At 43.9% G+C, this 19,935-nt stretch overlaps 1 protein-coding gene across 1 annotated transcript in view; it reads left to right on the top strand.

Moving 5' to 3' along the window:
• ABCA13 (ATP binding cassette subfamily A member 13) overlaps positions 1-19,935 on the top strand; it is a 366,717-nt gene that overhangs the window by 136,082 nt on the left and 210,700 nt on the right. The window contains exons 33-35 of the mRNA XM_065938900.1: positions 80-409; positions 3,717-3,786; positions 6,058-6,189. Of these exons, the coding sequence (XP_065794972.1) occupies positions 80-409; positions 3,717-3,786; positions 6,058-6,189 (532 nt within the window). The remainder of the gene's footprint in view (positions 1-79; positions 410-3,716; positions 3,787-6,057; positions 6,190-19,935) is intronic.

Genomic DNA, 19,935 nt, shown 5'->3' with positions numbered 1-19,935 from the left:
CGCAGCTGTGGTTTTCCGGGGAACCTGCCCTGCTTGCTCTCCATCCCCATGCTGACCTGCTCTCCTCCCTGGTTGACAGTACATGCAGATGATGGGCGTGCACCCTGCCATCCACTTCCTAGCGTGGCTCCTGGAGAACGTGGCCGTGCTGACCGTGAGCAGTGCGGCCCTGGCCCTCATCCTCAAGGTCAGCGGCGTTTTCAGCTATAGCAGCGCCTGGATCGTCTTCCTCTTCCTCCTGGACTTCGGCGTGTCGGTGGTCACACTGAGCTATCTCCTGAGTGCGCTGTTCAGCCGTGCCAGCGTGGCCGCCCTCTGCAGCAGCCTGCTCTACACAGCGAGCTTTCTGCCCTACATCGTGCTGCTGGTGCTGCACGACCAGCTGGGCGTCCTCCTGCAGACGCTCCTGGTAAGTGTGTTGTCGTTCCGTCACCCATTCGTGTCTGACTCTGAGACCCCATGGACAGCAGCACACCAGGCCTCCCTGTCCTTCGCCATCTCCCAGAGTTTGCCCAAGTTTATGTCCATTGAGTCGGTGATGCCATCCATCCCTCTCATCCTGTGTCGTTCCCTTCTCCTCTGGTCTTCAATCTTTCCCAGCATCATGGTCTTTTCCAGTGAGTTGGTTCTTCACATCAGGTGGTCAAAGTATTGCAGGTTTAGCTTCAGTATCAGTCTTTCCAATGAGTATTCAAGACTGATTTCCTTTAGTATTGACTGGTTGGATCTCCTTGCAGTTCAAGGGACTCTTAAGAGTCTTCTCCAACACCACAGTTCAAAAGCATCAGCTCTTCGGCGCTCAGCTTTCTTTATAGTCCAACTCTCACATCCGTACATGACTACTGGAAAAGTCATAGCTTTGACTAGACAGACATTTGTCGGCAAAGGGATGTCTTTGCTTTTTTAATATGCAGTCTAAGTTTATCCTAGCTTTCCTTTCAAGGAGCAGCCATCTTCTAATTCCCTGGCTGTAGTCCCCATCCGCAGTGATTTTAGAGCCCACGAAGAGAAAATCTGGTAGGTGTGCTGTGCTGTGAAACTGTAAAACAAAACTGCGTGCGCCCAACAGCACACAGCCTGCGTTCAATGTGTCAGCACACCGCTTCAGCTCCGGGGCTGCCTACCTCCGCCCGTCTGTCCTGCCCACCCAGAGGCCGCCTTGCCGTGGGTGGGGCCACTGAAGCCACAGAGGGCGGCGCTGAGAAAGTGTCACTTGCTACTTACAGGGCCTGTCCCCTGAAGACTCTTTCTCACTCAGGAGCATCTCAAAGGAAGCACTTGACTCGGTCTCTCTTTATGTTCCCCGTGGAATGAAACAGATTTCCAGAGCTATTTTGGAAGTAAGAGATACCATTTTTCCTTGAAGTATCATGGATTACTCTACATTAGGTGGAAAGACCTCTCCTTTGGCAGCATCAGAGTCACTCATTTAGAATGTACCTCTCAAAGCATTAGAATATTTGCTGGTCTGTGATATAAACACTCGGAAGACAGACACTCACCTGCTTTTTGATGACCTGGCAAGCAGGGTGCCGACACACAGCAGAGACACAGGGCAGGAGCCCACCCCTGGCAGGGAGGAGGAGCTGAGGTTATGCGCTGTTGTCACGGAAACAGCCCGCGTGCTCATGGGCAGGGCAGGTCCTCCCCGCAGGCCGGGGAGTGTGACTGGAATCCCCCAGTTGGAGGGAGGACCTGAGGAGGGACCAGGGGGAGAGTCAGGCAAAGACAAAAACCTCCAGGTGCTGTATGTTTTCTGTTCAGTGTGGGATCTAAAATATACAGCAAAGGACCACATGACAAAGCAGAAGATGACTCATGGATACAGAGAGCAAACTAGTGGTTACCGGAGCTGGTGAAGGTAAGGGAGAGGAGGGAGGCGTAAGAGAGGGTAGAGGATTGAAAGGTGCCAACTGCTAGGGAGGAAATGAACGTTCCGAGGATGTGACATACAACACAGGGGATAGAGCCACTGTTTTATGGTAACTTTATGTGGAATATAATCTTTAAAAATATTGCACCCCAATGTTCATCACAGCACTGTTTATAAAGCCAGGACATGGAAGCAACCTAGATGCCCATCAGCAGATGAATGGATAAGGAAGCTGTGGTACATATACACCATGGAATATTACTCAGCCGTTAAAAAGAATTCATTTGAATCAGTTCTAATGAGATGAATGAAACTGGAGCCCATTATACAGAGTGAAGTAAGCCAGAAAGATAAAGAACATTACAGCATACTAACACATATATATGGAATTTAGAAAGATGGTAACGATAACCCTATATGCAAAACAGAAAAAGAGACACAGAAGTACAGAACAGACTTTTGAACTCTGTGGGAGAAGGTGAGGGTGGGATATTTCGAAAGAACAGCATGTATATTGTCTATGGTGAAACAGATCACCAGCCCAGGTGGGATGCATGAGTCAAGTGCTCGGGCCTGGTGGCCTGGGAAGACCCAGAGGAATCGGGTGGAGAGGGAGGTGGGAGGGGGGGATCGGGATGGGGAATACATGTAACTCTATGGCTGATTCATGTCAATGTATGACAAAACCCACTGAAAAAAAAAATAACAGCAACAACAACAAAAAAATATTGAATCACTATGTTGTACACTTGAAACCAACAGAATATTCTTAAGTCAACTGTTCTTAAGTTATTAAGGAAAAGATTCCCAGTGCTGCCAGGGGACAGCCAAGGCCTTCAGAGGTCTCCCAGCCCCCGCACTGGTGGTGGGGGTCAAGGTCTCTGCTCATTTCATGCCTCAGAGTAAAATATCAGTGCTTCCAAGAAAACAGAATTATTTTTCTCTAACATCAGTAAGCCCTTCAGTCCGACCTGGTTTCTACGTCATGTGGATAGATTTGATGGTGTTAGTCAGTATGTCATCCACTGACATGTGGTTCTCAGTTTGGATTAGTTTGTGTCCTACCTGTGGTCATTCATAACCATTAATCTTGCGTGTTAACTAGGTGTTTGCAGAATAATGAAAACATCTGGGACCACCTGGTGCCGCCATCATATACTCCTTACATATGGAAAGCGAGCCATTGACCATCCGGCCTGAGTTTCAAATGATGTTTTTTGTTTTTTTATTTCAGTCCTCAGATTTAAGGTTTTATGTGTATGAAGGTTGATTTCCTTTTTATATGCTGGAAGGGCTTCTAGCAAATAAAAAGTCTGACTCCAGTACATTATATTTTTAAATGTGAGATACTTTTCCAGTAAGGTATTTTTTTTCTTAAACACAAGACCTCTCCACTGGAGATGAAATAACATTTTCCTCCAATGCACCCTCTTCTCATGTAGAGTTGTGCGTGTTCGGCATCCAGTCTGCCTGCAGTGTGCTCCAGGGCATTCACTTAATAATAAAACATGGTAAATTGCTCTATTCCGTTTTCCACTGTTTGGTGCTATATGTTTCTGTGTACAGTGAGTTGGATTTATGACACTTCAAACACTGCAGTAAAGAGAAATAATTCCTTTTAACATTAAAAACTGGCTTGTTATCACACTTTTCAGAACGGAATGATCCGTGGCCCAGTCTTGGGTTCAGATGTTGGAACCACCACCTGGAGCGATGGTTTCCATCATTAGAGCCTGAACGTGCAGTGGTTTTTTCCTTTGAATTTAGTGCTGTGGATTTTCTCTGGTCCCCAGTCAAGCACTAACTTTCTGTTTTTCTCTTCTCTCCCTCAATCTGCGGGCAGTGCCTCCTCTCCACAACTGCCTTTGGACAAGGAGTGTTTTTTATTACATTCCTAGAAGGGCAAGAGGCAGGTAAGAGGATGCAGTTTTTTAAGTAGTGACTCTAAGTGACTCAGGTTCTTGGAAATGTATAGTGATCATGTTTCAAGTGATAGACTAGAGAGTGTTAGTTACTAAGCAGAAGGCTTGGAAGGAGATCCTGGTGTTGGTTTATCGGATGTAAGCCCCTTCCTCCATCCAGCTACCCTGGTTTTAGGCACAACCAGAATAATCTTGGCCTCGTGCTCCAGGGCGGCCATTCAGGTAGTGCCCGGGGAGTCCTTGTGACTCATTCTACTTAGTGACCCCTAGAATTCTCCCCAGAAGGGGGTCCCATGTCGTAGACTGTTACTGAACTGTGGTTGTCTTCCTGGATTCCTGTCCACCCTTCTGGTTTCTCTTTCTAACTGCCTCTCTCACATGATGGCTCTTTATGTATTGTTAGCTCTCATCTGCACCTGCAGAGTTTCTGATCCTTCCCGAAGCCACGATCCAGAGGAAATCTAACCAGCATAGAATACAGACCAAGTATCTTCCCTCTATTCTCTATATTTCACTCCTGTTTATTACCCTGTGTGCGTGTTTGCATGGTAACTCACTACAGTCGTGTCTAACTCTTTGAGACCCTTTGGACTGTAGCCCACCAGGCTTCTCTGTCCATGGGAGTCTCCAAGAGTACTGGAGTGGCTTGCCATGCCCTCCTCCAGGGGATCTCCCTGATCTAGGGATTGAACCTGCATCTCTACGTCTCTTGCGTTGGCAGATGGGTGCTTTACCAACAGCACCACCTGGGAAGCCCATTGACCACCCTACAGACATTTAAAAAATCCGTTGGCAGTGATCTTCACTTATATTGGGATTTTGGAAACGAAAATTCTAGATCAGAACAGACGTGTATGTTTATATGTTTATATAAACATGTTAATATGATTATGGATATTAGATGTTTATATGATTTCTGTGGTGCATTGAAGACGCAGGGAAAATGTATGCCATATATGTGACTGAACTCTAGATTTCATTACTTTGGCTCATGAATTTGTGCCCATCTTGAAATTCTCAGACTTTTCAGTAAAACATGTTGAAGTGTCCTGAACTATATAACACTAAAACTTTATTAAAACAGATGAGTCATCCTGACATGACCTATCCTGAGTTCTTTGAACTGATCTCATCTTCCACATGAGAATGTGGGAGAAAAATGGTTACTGTTAGAGTATTTGAATATTTTGATCCAGATTCCAACAAGTGTTACAGCATTTATTTGCCTATTTACTGGCCGTGTTGGGTGGTTGTGTGTGGAGCTTGCTCTGGTTGTGGAGCGCAGGGGCTACTGTCCAGTGGCCGAGTGCAGGCTTCCGGTCTGCAGTGTCTTCTCTTGTTGTGGACACGGCTCCAGGCACACCGGCTTTGGGAGTTGTGGCCTGGCAAGCTCAGTGGTGGCAGTTCTTGGGCCCTGGAGCTTGGGCTCTGCAGTTGCGGTGCATGGGCTTAGGTGTTCCATGACATGCGGGATCTTCCTGGACCAGGAATCCAGCCAGTGCCCTTTGTACTGCAAGGCAGATTCTTAACCACTGGAGCACCAGGGAAGCCCCAAAACATTTATTTTTTTGAGTTCTAGGTTAGTACCATAGGAAAATTGAGAAAGATGAATATTTCTCTTAAAGAATCTGCCTGCAATGTGGGAGACCTGGGTTTAGTCTCTGGGTTGGGAAGATCCCCTGAAGTAGCCAACGGAAGCCCACTCCAGTATTCTTGCTGGAAAATTCCATGGACAGAGGAGCTTGGTGGGCTGCAGTCTTGGGGTCGCAAGTGTCGGACACGACTGAGTGACTAAACCACCACCTAATTAATTTTAATCCAGAAATACCTTGCAAACATATTGTTAGAAGAGAGTGATTCTTTCCTACTGCAGATCCTATATCCTGTTTATATATATTCCAAGAACAAGAAGAATAGTGTAATTTACAGTGGGTGCTCAAGGAGTTTTCATCTTGTTTTTAAACAGGTTTATTTCCCCTAAATATAGACTTTCTTAGTTAAGCAAGTACAACTAGGTATAAGCAACCTTTAAAAATTTTTAAATGTTAGATATTCAAGTGTCGTTAATGGTCACCCACCTGATGTCCTTGCTGGTGTGAGATGAAGCCAACTTTTCACTGGAAGGCCAGGACCCATGGCCTTGACCTTCCTTTTGTTTTAGCTGTGCTTAGCTTTGTCCCCGGGCCCAAAGGACTCGGGTTATCAAAGTCTTCCCTGAAAGAGAATGAGCAGTGCTGACGCTAACCCTTCTCTTCCTTCCAGGGATTCAGTGGGATAATATGTACCAGTCTCCGGAACTAGCGGGCATGACATTTGGCTGGGTTTGCTGGATGATTCTGTTTGATTCGGGACTTTATTTTGTATGTGGATGGTACTTGAACAACTTGATTCCTGGTAAGAATCTTCACTTTATGACGAAATCACCTTAAAAAACAGTTTGAGCAATGTATGTGAATATTGGATAATTATTTGTTCTTTAAATAAGACACAAGAAAGAGAGTTGATAGGATGTGTTTTAACGGGAACTGAGCATGTTTGAGGGAAAAGTGGTGCTCCTGAATCCTGAGACCACCGAGGCCCTGTGAGGACAGGTGGTGGAGGGGTCCCAGGGGCCCCATGCAGCCCCCCAGCCTGGGGCTCCAGAAGACGCAACGGCAGAGAGCCTGGCTCTGAGGACCATGTGTGAGGAGGACAGAGATGAGGGAGTGAGAGCAGGAGGGCCTGGCACTCATGTGTCTTGGGCCCCTGGAGACCAAGATCAGGGGTTCAGAGAGCGGTAGGAACAAAAGGACCTAGTTCTCAGCCAGGTCAGTGGGTGGCAGGACCTGGAGGTAAGCTGGGCTGGCGACGGGGGACTGAGCGGGGGTCTGGTGGTTGGGAGTCCTTCCAAACCAGAGCTGTCAGTAGTGTTGTGTGTGGAGGTGATGCAGGACTGGCTGCCCAAGGCGATGGTCCTCCCCTTCGGTCAGTGGGGGAGGAGGTGCTCACGCCACATGCCTGGCTCAGCCCCAAACAGCAGAGATAGCACTTCAACCTTTTTTATTTTATATATTTTAGAAATAGCTTTTAAATGGTATTATACTTTCCTGCTGAAATTGCTTGTGGTTTTGGCTATTTACTTTCCAAACAACTGGGCATTTCAAACGGCATCTAACCTTTAAAGTTAAGAACTAAAAGAGATTCTAATCATATATAATTTGAAAATGAAGGGATAGGAGAAAATAAAAAACCTTCATTCTGTTTACAAAAATATATTCTGTGCTTGGAGAGTTCATGCACCATGTAAGGATGAGTAAAAATCAAAATAAAATGGGTCATTGAAAAGATTATTTTACATATGAGCAGGAAAAGTGATGCCCAAGAGGTAGAGAGAGCATAATTTAGAAATGTGGTTTATTCTGGAAAAATTTAGATTGCACTGTCGTGATATTTGAATAAAATTTAAGAAAAGGTAGATCTAGGAAATGAGAGAAAAATTTAACTGAGGAGGCCAAGGTGAAGGGAAGCTGGAAAAGGCTGGATATTACCAGGAAGCTGGTTAACCACGAGGGATGTTGCAGAAGATGGTGGGATGTCGGTTTGAAATGCACAAGAAGTGGTGCAGAGGAGTGACCATGCAGTCAGGACAGTGATGTGCCCAGATGGTGCCGGGAAAGTGATGGATCAGGCAGCCTGTGAACCCCAGGCCCCCACCCCCACACAGATCCAGGGGAAGAAGAGGAACCATCACGTTTCAATGAGAAAAACCTGGATTTGCAAAGTAAAGGCTGAGCACATGGCATACAAAATAATAATTTAAAAAAGCTGTATTTAGATGCAAAATGGCAGATGTCTTGGAGTCCACAGAAAAAGAAAAGAATTCCAGGAGTGTAAAGACCAGGGAATCGTGTTGCCCTTGTCCACGTGAAGATTATCATCAGATCTGTCCATGGATCCAGAAGAAGCTGAGATTTTCCTTAGCCCTAGGGCCCTGAGGCTTGAGGGTCCCGGGTTCTAATTTTCATATACTCCAGTGAGGCAAAGGGGCTTGTGATGCTCAGCCAGGGCTTGTCCCCCAGTTCCCGCCAGGACATTTCAGTGGAGGAAGCCCGAGTCTTACGTGGGAAGGTGCTTCTGTCCAGACCCGCGGCCAAGGGACTGGAGGCTGGTCAGACAGGGACTTCAGAGGCGTCATCTGTGAGTGAGCCTGGGGTCTTGCTCAGGAAGAGGGAGAGAGACAGAGACACATTCAGAAGACAGAGTGACCAGAGGGAGGTGGCCTGGTCGGGACCATCCTGCAAGTCTGGGGAGGCTTTGGGGAGGAACTGGGTAAAATCTGGAAGCGGGGAGGCAGTGGCTATGGGGAAAGTGCAGAGGACAGGCTTTCGATCTGATGATAATTCTTGTGGATGCTGGGATGTGAGAGGGGCATCTGGGGCTCAGAAGCCCTGCTGTGCTTCTGTGGGAGGGGCAGGGCAGGGTTGGAGTAGGTGCCACAAGGGACCCGCACACTGGAGGGGTGTGCCTCTGTCTGTCTGCCTGTCCTGGGCGTCAGGGACCTCCGCCACACGTGTGGGCTCAGGTGCGGGGCCTGAGGATGCTCTGGGGGCACCTGAGACGGGGTGGAGCGGCAGAGGGAGGGGCGGCTGCTGTCTCTGTTCCGCCCCTCAGCTGTCTGCCTGCCCCTGCTTGCTCGCTGTGACAGGGATAAGCTGGGAGACACAGGTTCCAGCTGTGGGAAATGGAGAATCAGAGCCAATGGAGAAGATAGAGAAAAACATGGTGTCCCCAGCTCAGTGTGAGAATCAGGTGAAAACAGGCCCGTCAGATGACTGATCACAAATATGCATCCGTGAACATCAATGCCTGACTGTCTGTTGTCAGTAAATAGAGACTGCAGTGGGGAAAGTAGCATTAAAATAAATACCAGTGTGAATCCAATGGAGAGGAGAATGTATATCAAATTAAATATTTTAAATAGGTTTGAATAAACAGAAGGAAATGCCACATTCCTCAACGTGGCTACTTGTCATGAATATGTTGATTTTTTTACAAGTTGATGTATAAATTTATATAATTTTAAATTATATAACATTTACTATGAAACATGTCAATGTAAAATAATGAAACTTGCATAGATCATTTAAATTAAAAATACTGTTACAAGGGATTTGTTTTTAATTGATGAAATGTTTCTAAAGATAGCTAAGATATGACTTGACAACAAGTATCAAAATTTACTGAAAATGATAAGAGGGACTGGAGTCTGATAATTATGTAAAACCTCCATATTTGACAAGGATTAAAACAATGGAGTACTCATGCAATAATAAAGCAGTGGAATATATTGAAAAGTTCAGTAACCAACCCATTTGTATATCATAATTTACTCTGGGCGCTTAGATCATTTCCGTATCTCAGCTGTTGTAAATAGTGCTGTGGTGGAAATAAATACATGTGCTTACACTGTTTCAAATTCGTGTTTTCATATTCTTCGGATAAATATCCAGAAGTGGAATTGCTGGGTCATATGGTAGTTCTACCCTTAAGTTTTTGAGGAATCCCCATGCTGTTTTCCATAGTGGCTGTACCAATCTACATTTGACTAACAAGTGTAGAAAGTTCTCTTCTCCACATCCTGGTTATTTCCTGTCTTTTTGATCACAGCCTTTCTAACTGGGCATGAAGTAATACTGTGCTTTTCATTTTTCTCCCCTAATAGCTACTGATACTGAACATCTTTCCTGTGCCTGTTGGCCTTCTCAATGTCTTTTTAGAGCCTCCGCCTAGTTTTTTATCACATTATTTTCTTTGATATTGAGTTGTATGTTAATAGTATATTTTAGATGTTAACCTCTTGTCAGATATATGAGTGGGTATCCTCATTCCTGCTCTTAAAGGGATAGCTTTCAGTTTTCCACCAGTATAATGTTATCTGTGGGTTTGTCACATATGACCTTTATTATGTTGAGGTATCCTCCTTCTGTACCCATTTTTTGAGAGTTTTTTTTAAAATCATAAATACATGTCATGTCCTGTCAGATGCTTGTTCTGTATCTATTGAGGTTATCATATGATTTTTATCTTTCATTTTGTTCATATGGCATATCAGGTTTGCTCTCAGGGTAATGTTGGCCTGGTAAAATTAATTTGGAAGCATTCCCTCCTTTTCAGTATTTTGAAAGAGTTTGAGAAGAGTAAGTATTGAATCTTTGAATGTTTGGTAGACTTTACCTGTGAAGCCACTGGTCCTGGACTTTGGTTTGGGGGGATGTTTTTATTACTGTTTCAGTCTCCTTCTAGTGATCAGTCTATTCAGATTTTTTATTTAAAATTAAATTTAATCCATTAGTTTACTTTGGCTGCCCTGGGTCTTCGTGCACAGGGGCTTTCTCCAGTGGAGGTGAGGGGAGCTCCTCTCTCGTTGCGGTGCTCAGGCTTCTCATTGTGGTGGGCTCTCTTGTTGTGGACCACGGGCTCTAGGTGCAGAGGCTTCAGCAGTTGCAGCACGTGGGCTCAGCAGTTTTGACAGATGGGGTTAGTTGCTCTGTGGCGTTGGCAAGCAGGTTCTTAACCACTGGGCCACCAGGGGAGTCCTGTTCAAATGTTCTGTTTCTTCACATTTCGGTCTCCGTGAGCAGTGTGATCCTAAGGATGTGTCTCTTTCTTCTGGGTTGTCCAGTTTTTGGCGTATAGTTCTCCATGGCATCCCCTTGTAATTCTTTGTATTCCTGTGGCATCCACCGTAACTTTCTGTCTTTTGTTTCTGACTTTGTTCATCTGGGCCCTCTTTTTTCTTAGTGTGTCTAGCTGAAGGTATGTCCATTTTGTTTTTCTTTTCAGAGAACCAGCCCTTGGTTTCATCAATCTTTTCTATAGTCTTTTTAGTCTCTATTTATTCCTGCTGATTTTTAATTATATCCTCCTTTATGCTGACTTCCAGCTTTGCTCGGTCTTCTTTTTCTGGTTCCTTTAGGTTTAAGGTTAAAGGATAGGGCTTCCCAAGTGGCTCGGGCAGCAAAGAATCGCCTGCAGTATAGGAGACCCAGGTTCAACCCTTTGGTTGGGAAGATCCCCTGGAGAAGGGAATGGCAATCCACTCCAATATTCTTGCCTGGGGAATTCCATGGACAGAAGAGCCTGGCGGGCTACAGTCCATGGCATCACAAAGAATCAGAGCGACTAACACCTTCAGTTTTTTCACTTAGGTTTAAGGTTAGATTGTTTCAGATTTTTCTTGTTTCTTGAAGTAGGTTTGTATTGCTGTAAACTTTCCTTTTAATACCACTTTTGCTGAACCCCATAGATTTTGGTATGTATATGATCATTTCTCTTCAGGTATTTCTTGATTTCTCATTTAATTTCTTTACTGACTTGCTATTGAACTGAGCTTGCTTGTGCTCAGTAAGGCCATTCTACTGACCCTGAGTTGTGGGGAAGGAAAATGCAGCCTTTATTGCAGGCACCAAGCAAGAAATCCAGGCAGCTAATGCCTCCAAGCTTTGAACTCCCCAAAGGCTTTCAGGGAAAGGTTTTTAAAGAAGAGTGAGGGAGAGGGTTGCTATATGTGCGTTCAACTCATGGACATTCTTCTGATTGGTTGATAGTGAGGTAATTAGGAGTCAACATTGTCAACCTTCGGGTTCCAACTAGCCTGGGGTCCATGTGCTTTTGGGCAGCATACAGTTAACTTCTCCCACCTGGTGGGAGTTTTCGTATCTGCAAAACAGCTCAAAGGATATGGCTCAGAATATTATCTATAGTCCTTGAGGAGGAACTAAATGCCCTTTGACTTTGTTTCATGGCTAAACAATTATTATTTTGTCTTGCTTGACCATTTCCCTTTGTTTCTGCCTTTTTTCACTTCTCTGATTAAATTTATTCTTTGGAATGCAGGGAAGGTCAAAGTTTTTCTACAACAGAGCCAAGGGGAGAGCGTGGTAGTGGTGGCAGAGGGGATCTGTCCTGGGAAGACTCCATAGGGCCCTGTGTGGTTACAGACCCAATAGCTGTCCGTTAGCATCCTCTTTAGTCTCCATAAATTTGTGATTCTTCCAGCTTCCTTTTTGTAGTTAAGCTCTAGTTTCATATCATTGTGTTTGGAAAAGATGCTTGAAGATACGATTTCAGCCTTCTTAAATTTACTGAGATTTGTTCTGTGTCCCAACATACAACTTATTCTTGAGAAAGTTCCAAGAGCATCTGGGAAGAATGTGTATTCTGCTGCATTTGGATGGAATGTTCTCTGTAAGTCTATTAAATCCATCTAATCTAATGTTTCATTTAAGCCTGGTGTTCTTTGTTGATTTTATGTCTGGCTGATCTATTAATGGATGTAAGTCGAATGTTAAGTTTGCTGTCTTTAGGTCTGTTAATAGTTACTTTATATATTTTGATGCTCCTATGTTAGGTGCATGTATGTTAATAAGTGTTATATCTTCTCTTTAAAAAAAAATGATTGTTAAAACTTGTTGATGACTTGTCCCTTTTATCATGACATAATATCCATCTTTGTCTTTTGTTACCTTGTTTGGCTTGAAGTCTATTTTGTCTGTGTAAGCATAGCCACCCCACTTTCTTTTGGTTTCCATTTACTCAGAGTATCATCTTCCACCTGTTCACTTTGAGCCTGTTTTTGTTTATGGAGCTGAGATGAATCTCCTGGAGGCAGCATATGGTTGGGTCTCACTTTATATTCCATCCAGACACCCTGTGTCTTTTGATTTGTCAGTTCAGTCTGTTTACATTTAGAGTGATTATTAATACGTGAGGACATAGTGCTGCCAGTTTATCTTTGGTGTTTTGGTTGTTCTGTATCTCCGTTATGTCTTTTCCATGTGTTGCTGTCTGCCATTTGAGCTAGGTAATTTCCTATGATGTTTCCTCAGTTTCCTCCTTTTTATGTTTTATGTACCTCTTTTAGATGTATGTTTTGTGTTACTATAAATTTTGTGTAAAATACATCATAGATAATATAGTCCTTTTAATGATGATATTTTTCATCTTAACTTCATTTGCTTGTATGGGCTCTATCCTTCCCTCTTTCCCATTTATGTTTTGTCTTCTCAAATTATCCCTCATTATGTTGTGAGTTTGTGACCAAATTAGCTATTTTTACTGCATTTAAAAAACTTTTATTCTATAATATTTTAACAATCTGTTCTTACACAATTTCACTTTTCTTTCTTTTTTTCTTTTTTTTTAACTGTGCACTGCGTGGCACATGGGATGTTAGTTCCCTAACCAACCAGGGATCAAATCTGAGCCCTCTACATTGGGAGCTCTGAGTCTTAACCACTGGACCGCCAGGGAATTCCCAGAGTTTCACTCCTCTGATTCTGTCTGCTTATTGTCTACCTTACTCAAAGTTTTGTGTACTTTTGCCTTTTTGATTCAGATAGAAATGCTGCTTTCAACTTCTCTTGCAAGGCAGGTCTAGTGCTGATGAGCTCTCATAGTTTGTCTGGGAAGATTTTATTTCTCTTTTGTATCTGAAGGATAACTTTGCTGGACAGAGTATCCTTGGCTGAGAGTTTGTTTTCATCTTTTAATCTTTGACTCGGATATTCTGCTCTCTTCTTGCTTGTAGTTTCTGATGAGAGATCTGCTAATAGCCTAATGGGGATTCCTTTGCATGTTACTGCCTTTTTTAGAACCCTGGCTGCTTTTAAAATTCTTTCTTTGTCATTTTTGACAGCGTTCATATACTGTGATAAGGTGTTTTTGTGCTGAGGTAATTACTGTAGCTTTATAGACTCATGTACCCAGGCCCTTCCCTGGGTTTGGGACATTCTCAGTCACTGTTTCCTTAACTAAACACTCTGTTCCCTCCTCTCTCTCTCATCTTTCTGGGTTACACATTACCCTCACGTGCCTTTCCTGGTGGAACTGGATAGTTCTTCTAGCATTTTTTAATTTTTTAGAAATCATGGTTTCTCTCCTCTCCTACCTGAATCACTCCCAGACTTTCATCTTTGGGCTCAGTATTCTCACTTCCATGTGCTCTGCTTTGTTTTCAGTGCTTCCTGCTTCATCATATTGATTGAATTTCTTACTCCACAATTTCTGTTTGGTTCTTTTTTAGAGTTTCAGTCTCTTTGGCAAAGTATTACTTCTATTCGTTAAATTTTATTCCTAAGCTCGTTGAACTGCCTTTCTGAGTTTTCTTAAAGCTCATTAATTTTCTTCTTGACAGCTATTTTGAATTCTCTATCAGTTAGATCAGATACATCCACATCTGTCATTTCCTCTTTGGCCCAGCCACTTCATTCTTTCTGGAGCTATTAGTAATTGCCCTTTTCTCTTCCCCAGCAGCATATTGGACACCTTCTGACCTGGGGCGGGGAGGGGTGCTCATCTTTCTTGTGTCATATCTTTTTTCTTTTCATACTGATCATGGGGTTCTCCAGGCAGGAATACTGGAGTTGGTTGTCATTTCCTCCTCCAGTGGACCATGTTTTGTCAGAACTCTTCACTGTGATTTGTCTGTCTTAGGTGGCCCTGCATGGCATGGCTCATAGATTCGTTGAGTTATGTAAGCCTCTTCACCACAAGGCTGTGCTTCCTGAAAGGTGATTCAAGCTGGCTTGGAACTCACCATTAAAAAACTAAGATCATGACATCCAGTCCCATCACTTCATGGCAAATAGAAGGGGAAAAAGTGGAACCAGTGACAGACTTTATTTTCTTGGGCTCCAAAGTCACTGCGGACGGTGACTGCAGCCATAATATTAAAAGATGCTTGCTCCCTGGAAGGAAAGCAGTGACAAACCTAGACAGTGATTAAAAAGCAGAGACGTCACTTTGCCAACAAAGGCCCATGTGGTTTTTCCAGTAGTCGTGTATGGATGTGAGAGTTGGAACATGAAGAAAGTTGATCGCCGAAGAATTGATGTTTTGAATGAGAAGACTTGAGAGTCCAGTCAATCCTAAAGGAAATCAGTCCTGGATATTCACTGGGAGGACCCATGCTGAAGGTGAAGATCCAACACTTTGGCCACCTGATGCGAAGAGCTGACTCATTGGAAAAGACCCTGATTTTGGGAAAGATTGAAGGCAAAAGAAGAAGGGTTAACCGACAATGAGATGATTAGATATTATTGCTGACTCACTATACAAACCCCAGGAGATAGTGAAGGGCAGAGGAGCCTGGTGTGCTGTATATATAGTCCATGGGGTCGTAAAGAGTTACAGACACGACTGAGGGATTGAATAGCAACAACAACAAATCAGATTACTAAATTCGTTAAGTTTGATTTCTGAAGAATTGTCATTTTTGTCTCTTCGATACCATGCTATCATGTTTTTTCTTTTTGTGTGTGTGAAGCTGGATGAATTTCTCTTCTGCTGGTACATTTGAAGTAGTAAACACCTTTCTCATTTCAGTAAAGCTTTTTTTACTTTGATTCTGAGTTCGGCAGGTTGATGACTAGAGGCCTTTTCCCCCTGGTTTTCCAGTAGGTGGCGCTGTAACTCAAGTTTTTGGGGTCTCTTCCCTGAGTGGCCTCTGGCTGCAGTTGAGACTCAGCGTTTCCACCCCCCCACCGCTTGTCGTCGCTCCGTGTGTCTCTGGGGTCCTGGGTCCCTGCTGCCACGGGCATTGCTGCTGAGGGGGCATTGGGATGGAGTGCGCCCCCACCCCCACGATGGGGGTCGCCTGGGTCGGGTCACTGCGTCCTAGTAGTGAGAGTTGGAGCGGGAATGAGCTGGGTGGCTGGCGTCTCCCTGCTTCTGGGGTTGCCCAGTTGCTCTGTGCGTGCTGTTGCCTCAGGCAGGGCGTGGGGCCGCTGGAGGGGCTGGGGTTGTCGGCCTCCTCCCCGTGGCTGTGGGCACCTCTGTGCTGGAAGTCGGGGTCCTGGGCACCACACCCCTGCTGCTGTGGTTCTCTGCCTGGGGCTTCAGCATCTGCTGCTGCGGCCCCAGTGGGGAGGGGCTGTGCAGGACCCAGGAGCCCGGTGTGCTGCAGTCCGTGGGGTCGCAGGGCCGGCGTGACTGAGGGAATGGACAGCGACAGCAGCATGTCAGTCACGGCACTGACTCACGTGACTTTGGGGTCAGTGTCTGGGTAAGTGTCATCTTGTCTCTGATGCCATGTCACCGTGGGTTTTGGTAACCTGACCTCATGGCGCGTCCCCAGTTGGGGAGTGCAGCCCCACCTCCGCTGCTCTGCTAATCCTGCCTCCTCTCTATGTTCCAGTCCACCCACCTTCAGACACACAGGTGTGGGGGTCTCTCTGGGGTCCTGGTGTGGTGGGCAGAGGAACCTTTGCTGAGTCATGGATGTTTTACTAGTTGTAGATTGAAGCAGGGAGATGAAGAGGGCATCTTATGCCCCTTGATGCTGACCTTGAATCAAAGTTGGCATTTTTAATGGAAGAGAAAGGATATATAATTCAGTCAATTCCACTAGGGAGAAAAAATATTACTCATTCATAAATTCATCAAAAGTGATATCATTAAAATAATGAACAAATAGGAAAAGTATGGTTTTAAAGAGAGGGAAGGCCTTTTGCACCATAATGCCAAGGACATAAATGAAGAAAATCTCTAGTTTCTGACTCACAGAATGAACCATAATAATGAACTTATGGTTGCTGGGGCAGGAAAAATGGTTTGTTGGAAGGGATAGTTACGGAGCTTGGGATGGACATGTGCACACTGCTATATTCAAAATGGATAACCAACAAGGACCTACTGTGTAGCACAGGGAACTCTGCTCAATGTTCTGTGGCAGCCTGGATGGTAGGGGAACTTGTAGGAGAAGGGATACGTATCTGTCTGTGGTTGAGTTTCTTTGCTGTCCATCTGAAACTATCAAAATGTTGTTTATCAGTTATACTCCAATATAAAGTAAAAAGTTAAAAAAACACAAAAAGCAAAAAAAAATCACCAGTTTCTATTATAAGAATTTTAATTAGTATTTCAAAAATCCAAATGAAAATTACGCTTTTCAAAGTTATAAAAGCTATTTAATGAGAATATGGAAATTGAAATTCTCGAGTCAAATTTTAAAAACATATATCTCAGTGGATATCATTGCAAATAACTTGAACCATTTGTTAGAAAGTAAAGTCTATATTTAGCGAATTTATAAAAAACTTTAATGAGCATACAGAAGCATAAATTTGCAAATACATAGGAGACAGTTTTTCTTCTGTATGATAAAAATTACAGTAATTAATGCAGAAGATAAATTGTAAAAACTGACTATATTTTCTTTTTTGTTTTCTCAACATGCTAAATAATTTAATAAGAGGAAAAGAAAGCAAACATTTTTGGAGAGGTGGTGGTGTGAAAGGCAACATAGAAAGGAGAGAGACATGTTTTGGGAATGTGGCTGAAAGAATTTAGTTCAGTGGTTTTGGTGATGAAAAACTATTTCTTCCTATTCTTCTTTTAAAAAGTGTGAGTGACTTGGTTCTGTTTCTCCTGGAAGGAACAAAAATAACAGGGAAAAAAAGTGAAAGTGTTAGTCCTGTCCAACTCTGCGACCCCATGCAATGTCGCCTCCCAGGCTCCTCTGTCCATGGAATTCTCCAGGCAAGAATACTGGGGTGGGTTGCCACTCCCTTCTCCAGGGGATCTTCCCAACCCAGGGATCGAACCCGGGTCTCCTGCACTGCAGGCAGACTCCTTGCTGTGTGAGCCCCCAGGAGCCCCAGACGAACAGAGCTATGAGTGCATCGTGGATGTCCTGTGAGCAGGCAGGAGGCAGTGTCCCTAGAAAGACGATGATGTGCCGTGTCATGGGTGATGAGATCCGCTGGGTTTGCCTTGGCTCTGGATAGAACAGAAAGACACAGGATCTTCCCCTGTGATTGGACACGGTGTGCCTGCTTCGTGGGCCTTCAGACTCAGACCTAGACTTGGACTAGCAGCGTTCCCCACCCCCAGTTCTCAGGTCTTTGGGTTTGAACTAGAACTGCACAAGTCACTGTCCTGGGCCTCCAGCTTGCAGAGAGCAGGTTGTGGGACTTCTCAGCCTTCATGATTGCGTGACCCAAGCTCTCATGGTAAACTTCTTTCTATCTGTCTGTCTGTACACAGAGAGACACTCACTCACACACACACATACACACCCCTCTACTGGATCCTGTTGCTCTGGAGATTGCTGAGTGACACACCTGCCAGGCCATCAGATATTAATAGAAGGTAGAACGGGGCTCACTAGGGGTGGGGGGCAGGAGGTGGGAGTTTGGATAGTACAGGATGAAGGTAGCTTTGGAGGTGGCTGCACAACAGTGTGATGGCCTTCACATTCCTGAACTGTTTGCTTAAACTTGGTTCAGATGGTACTTTTCGTGATATATACTTTATAGTAGTTGAAAGAAGAAACTGAACCCTTGAGGGAGGTGTTTGGTGCTCAGAAATCCCACTTTTTAAAGCATGTTTAAGGGGAAGAAAAGGAAGCATGAGTGGACTCCTGGAGGAGGGGAAGTCTGCTCAGAAAGGCTGAGAGATGGCAGGAATTTCTCAGGAGGGAGGAACTGCTGAGTCATCCCTTCTTGTGTGAGTCAGCAGATCAGCTAAGCTAGTGATTTTTAGAGAGTATTTGATTTTTTTCTAAAAGGTAAATAAGGTCAACTTGGGGCTCAGAGGGGAAGGAAAAGTCATTTTCCTTAAGTGACCAGGAGACCTAAAAGCCCAGTTGCTTATCTTTTGGAAAGAGCACGGTCATGAGGGCCACTCTGGGTTGGGGAGCCCATTCCTCTGGCTCCTCTCTTGCTGCTCCTCTAAGGCCCATGTGTCTCCCGGCTCCTCTGCTGTGTCTGCAGCAACAGCGCACTGTATCCAGGTGCCAGACCTGCTGCCCGCTCCTCTCCTGGTGCATTTCTGCCCCTTAACTTCCGCCAGTAGTGTGAGCGCCAAATCAACTCTGTCCTCCCATCCCTAACCAGGGCAGAACCTCACCCCCAAATCAGACCCCCATGCTACCCCACACAGGGGACACCTCCACTCTGCCTGCAGGTCTTATGGGGTCTGTAACCTGGATATGCGTGGGATTCCCTCCAGGTCAGACTCTACTCCTCACAAAGGGGAGTGAAGGCAGAGAACCTGGAAGCAACCTTTGCATGAGGAATACTCCTCTCTGCATTTTGTGTAGAGAATTTGAGTGGGTTTTTGTACTTCTCTTTGTGGCTGAACTACCGGCTAGTTAGGAAGAAGACCAAAGTCTGTTTCAAAATAAAATATCAAAACTCCAAGATCTTTGTAACATGATATAAAAATAAAAAGACACAGAGTTTACCAGAGATGACAATAAATATTTTTCCTTTTTTTAAATCATGAAATTCCTTGATTCTTCATTTCAGAAGTTAAAAGACAACTGTAATTGGTAATTTATGTACCCTTAAATAACACAGTATTTTCAACTTTGATGAAATCTGCCAATAATAACAAAAAATGAAATTGCTAGAAAATATCAGTGGACTCTCAGATCCATCAGTACTGATTACAGTTTCTAGGCAGTCTCTGACTCAGCACACTTTTTTTGGCAGGCGGGGAAGTGAATAAATTTTATTGTTCCATAATTTTCAAAGCCTCTCTACTTAAACAGGATACAATAATGATAGAACTAGAAGGATTTCTAAAGGGCATCAAGTCCATGGTGACAAATGGTTTCAAATGAGTGACAAGTGACACTTCCAGTGTTGTTCAGCACTCTCCTTTTAAGACAAATATTTTGTAACACACCGTTGACTCTCATAAGATGAAAGACACAGATAATAAAGCCTACCTGCATACATATGTGATTCTTGCAGGTGATTTAAAAAATTAGTGTAATGTCTTAACTGTAATATAAAACAGAAAGCAATTCATAATGAAATAATATATGAATTCTCAATGGTCAACCAAGAGTTTATTAAAACACAAAATGAGGTAGATACTCAGATGCTTGGTATAAATTTTTATTTAAGGGAAGGGAAATGATCAGAAAGCATTGGTACTAAAAGTAGAAGAAATATATGAGAGGAGATAAAGATAGAGACTAAAATAAAGCTAATATTAAGGTAAGGAATACCAGATAAGACTTGTTTGTATATGATAAAAAATATGGAAATAACATTAATTAAAATAGGAAAAATGTGAAAGGAAAAATTCGACACAAATGGAGTGGATGAAAGAATGCTATTTTGGTAAATGATCTGGTCTTATTTAACG

This window comes from Muntiacus reevesi, chromosome 6 (genome assembly GCF_963930625.1).
Source record: "Muntiacus reevesi chromosome 6, mMunRee1.1, whole genome shotgun sequence".
Lineage (NCBI taxonomy): Eukaryota > Metazoa > Chordata > Mammalia > Artiodactyla > Cervidae > Muntiacus > Muntiacus reevesi.
The sequence above is the reverse complement of the archived record's forward strand: the minus strand, read 5'-3'. Positions and strand labels throughout refer to the sequence as shown.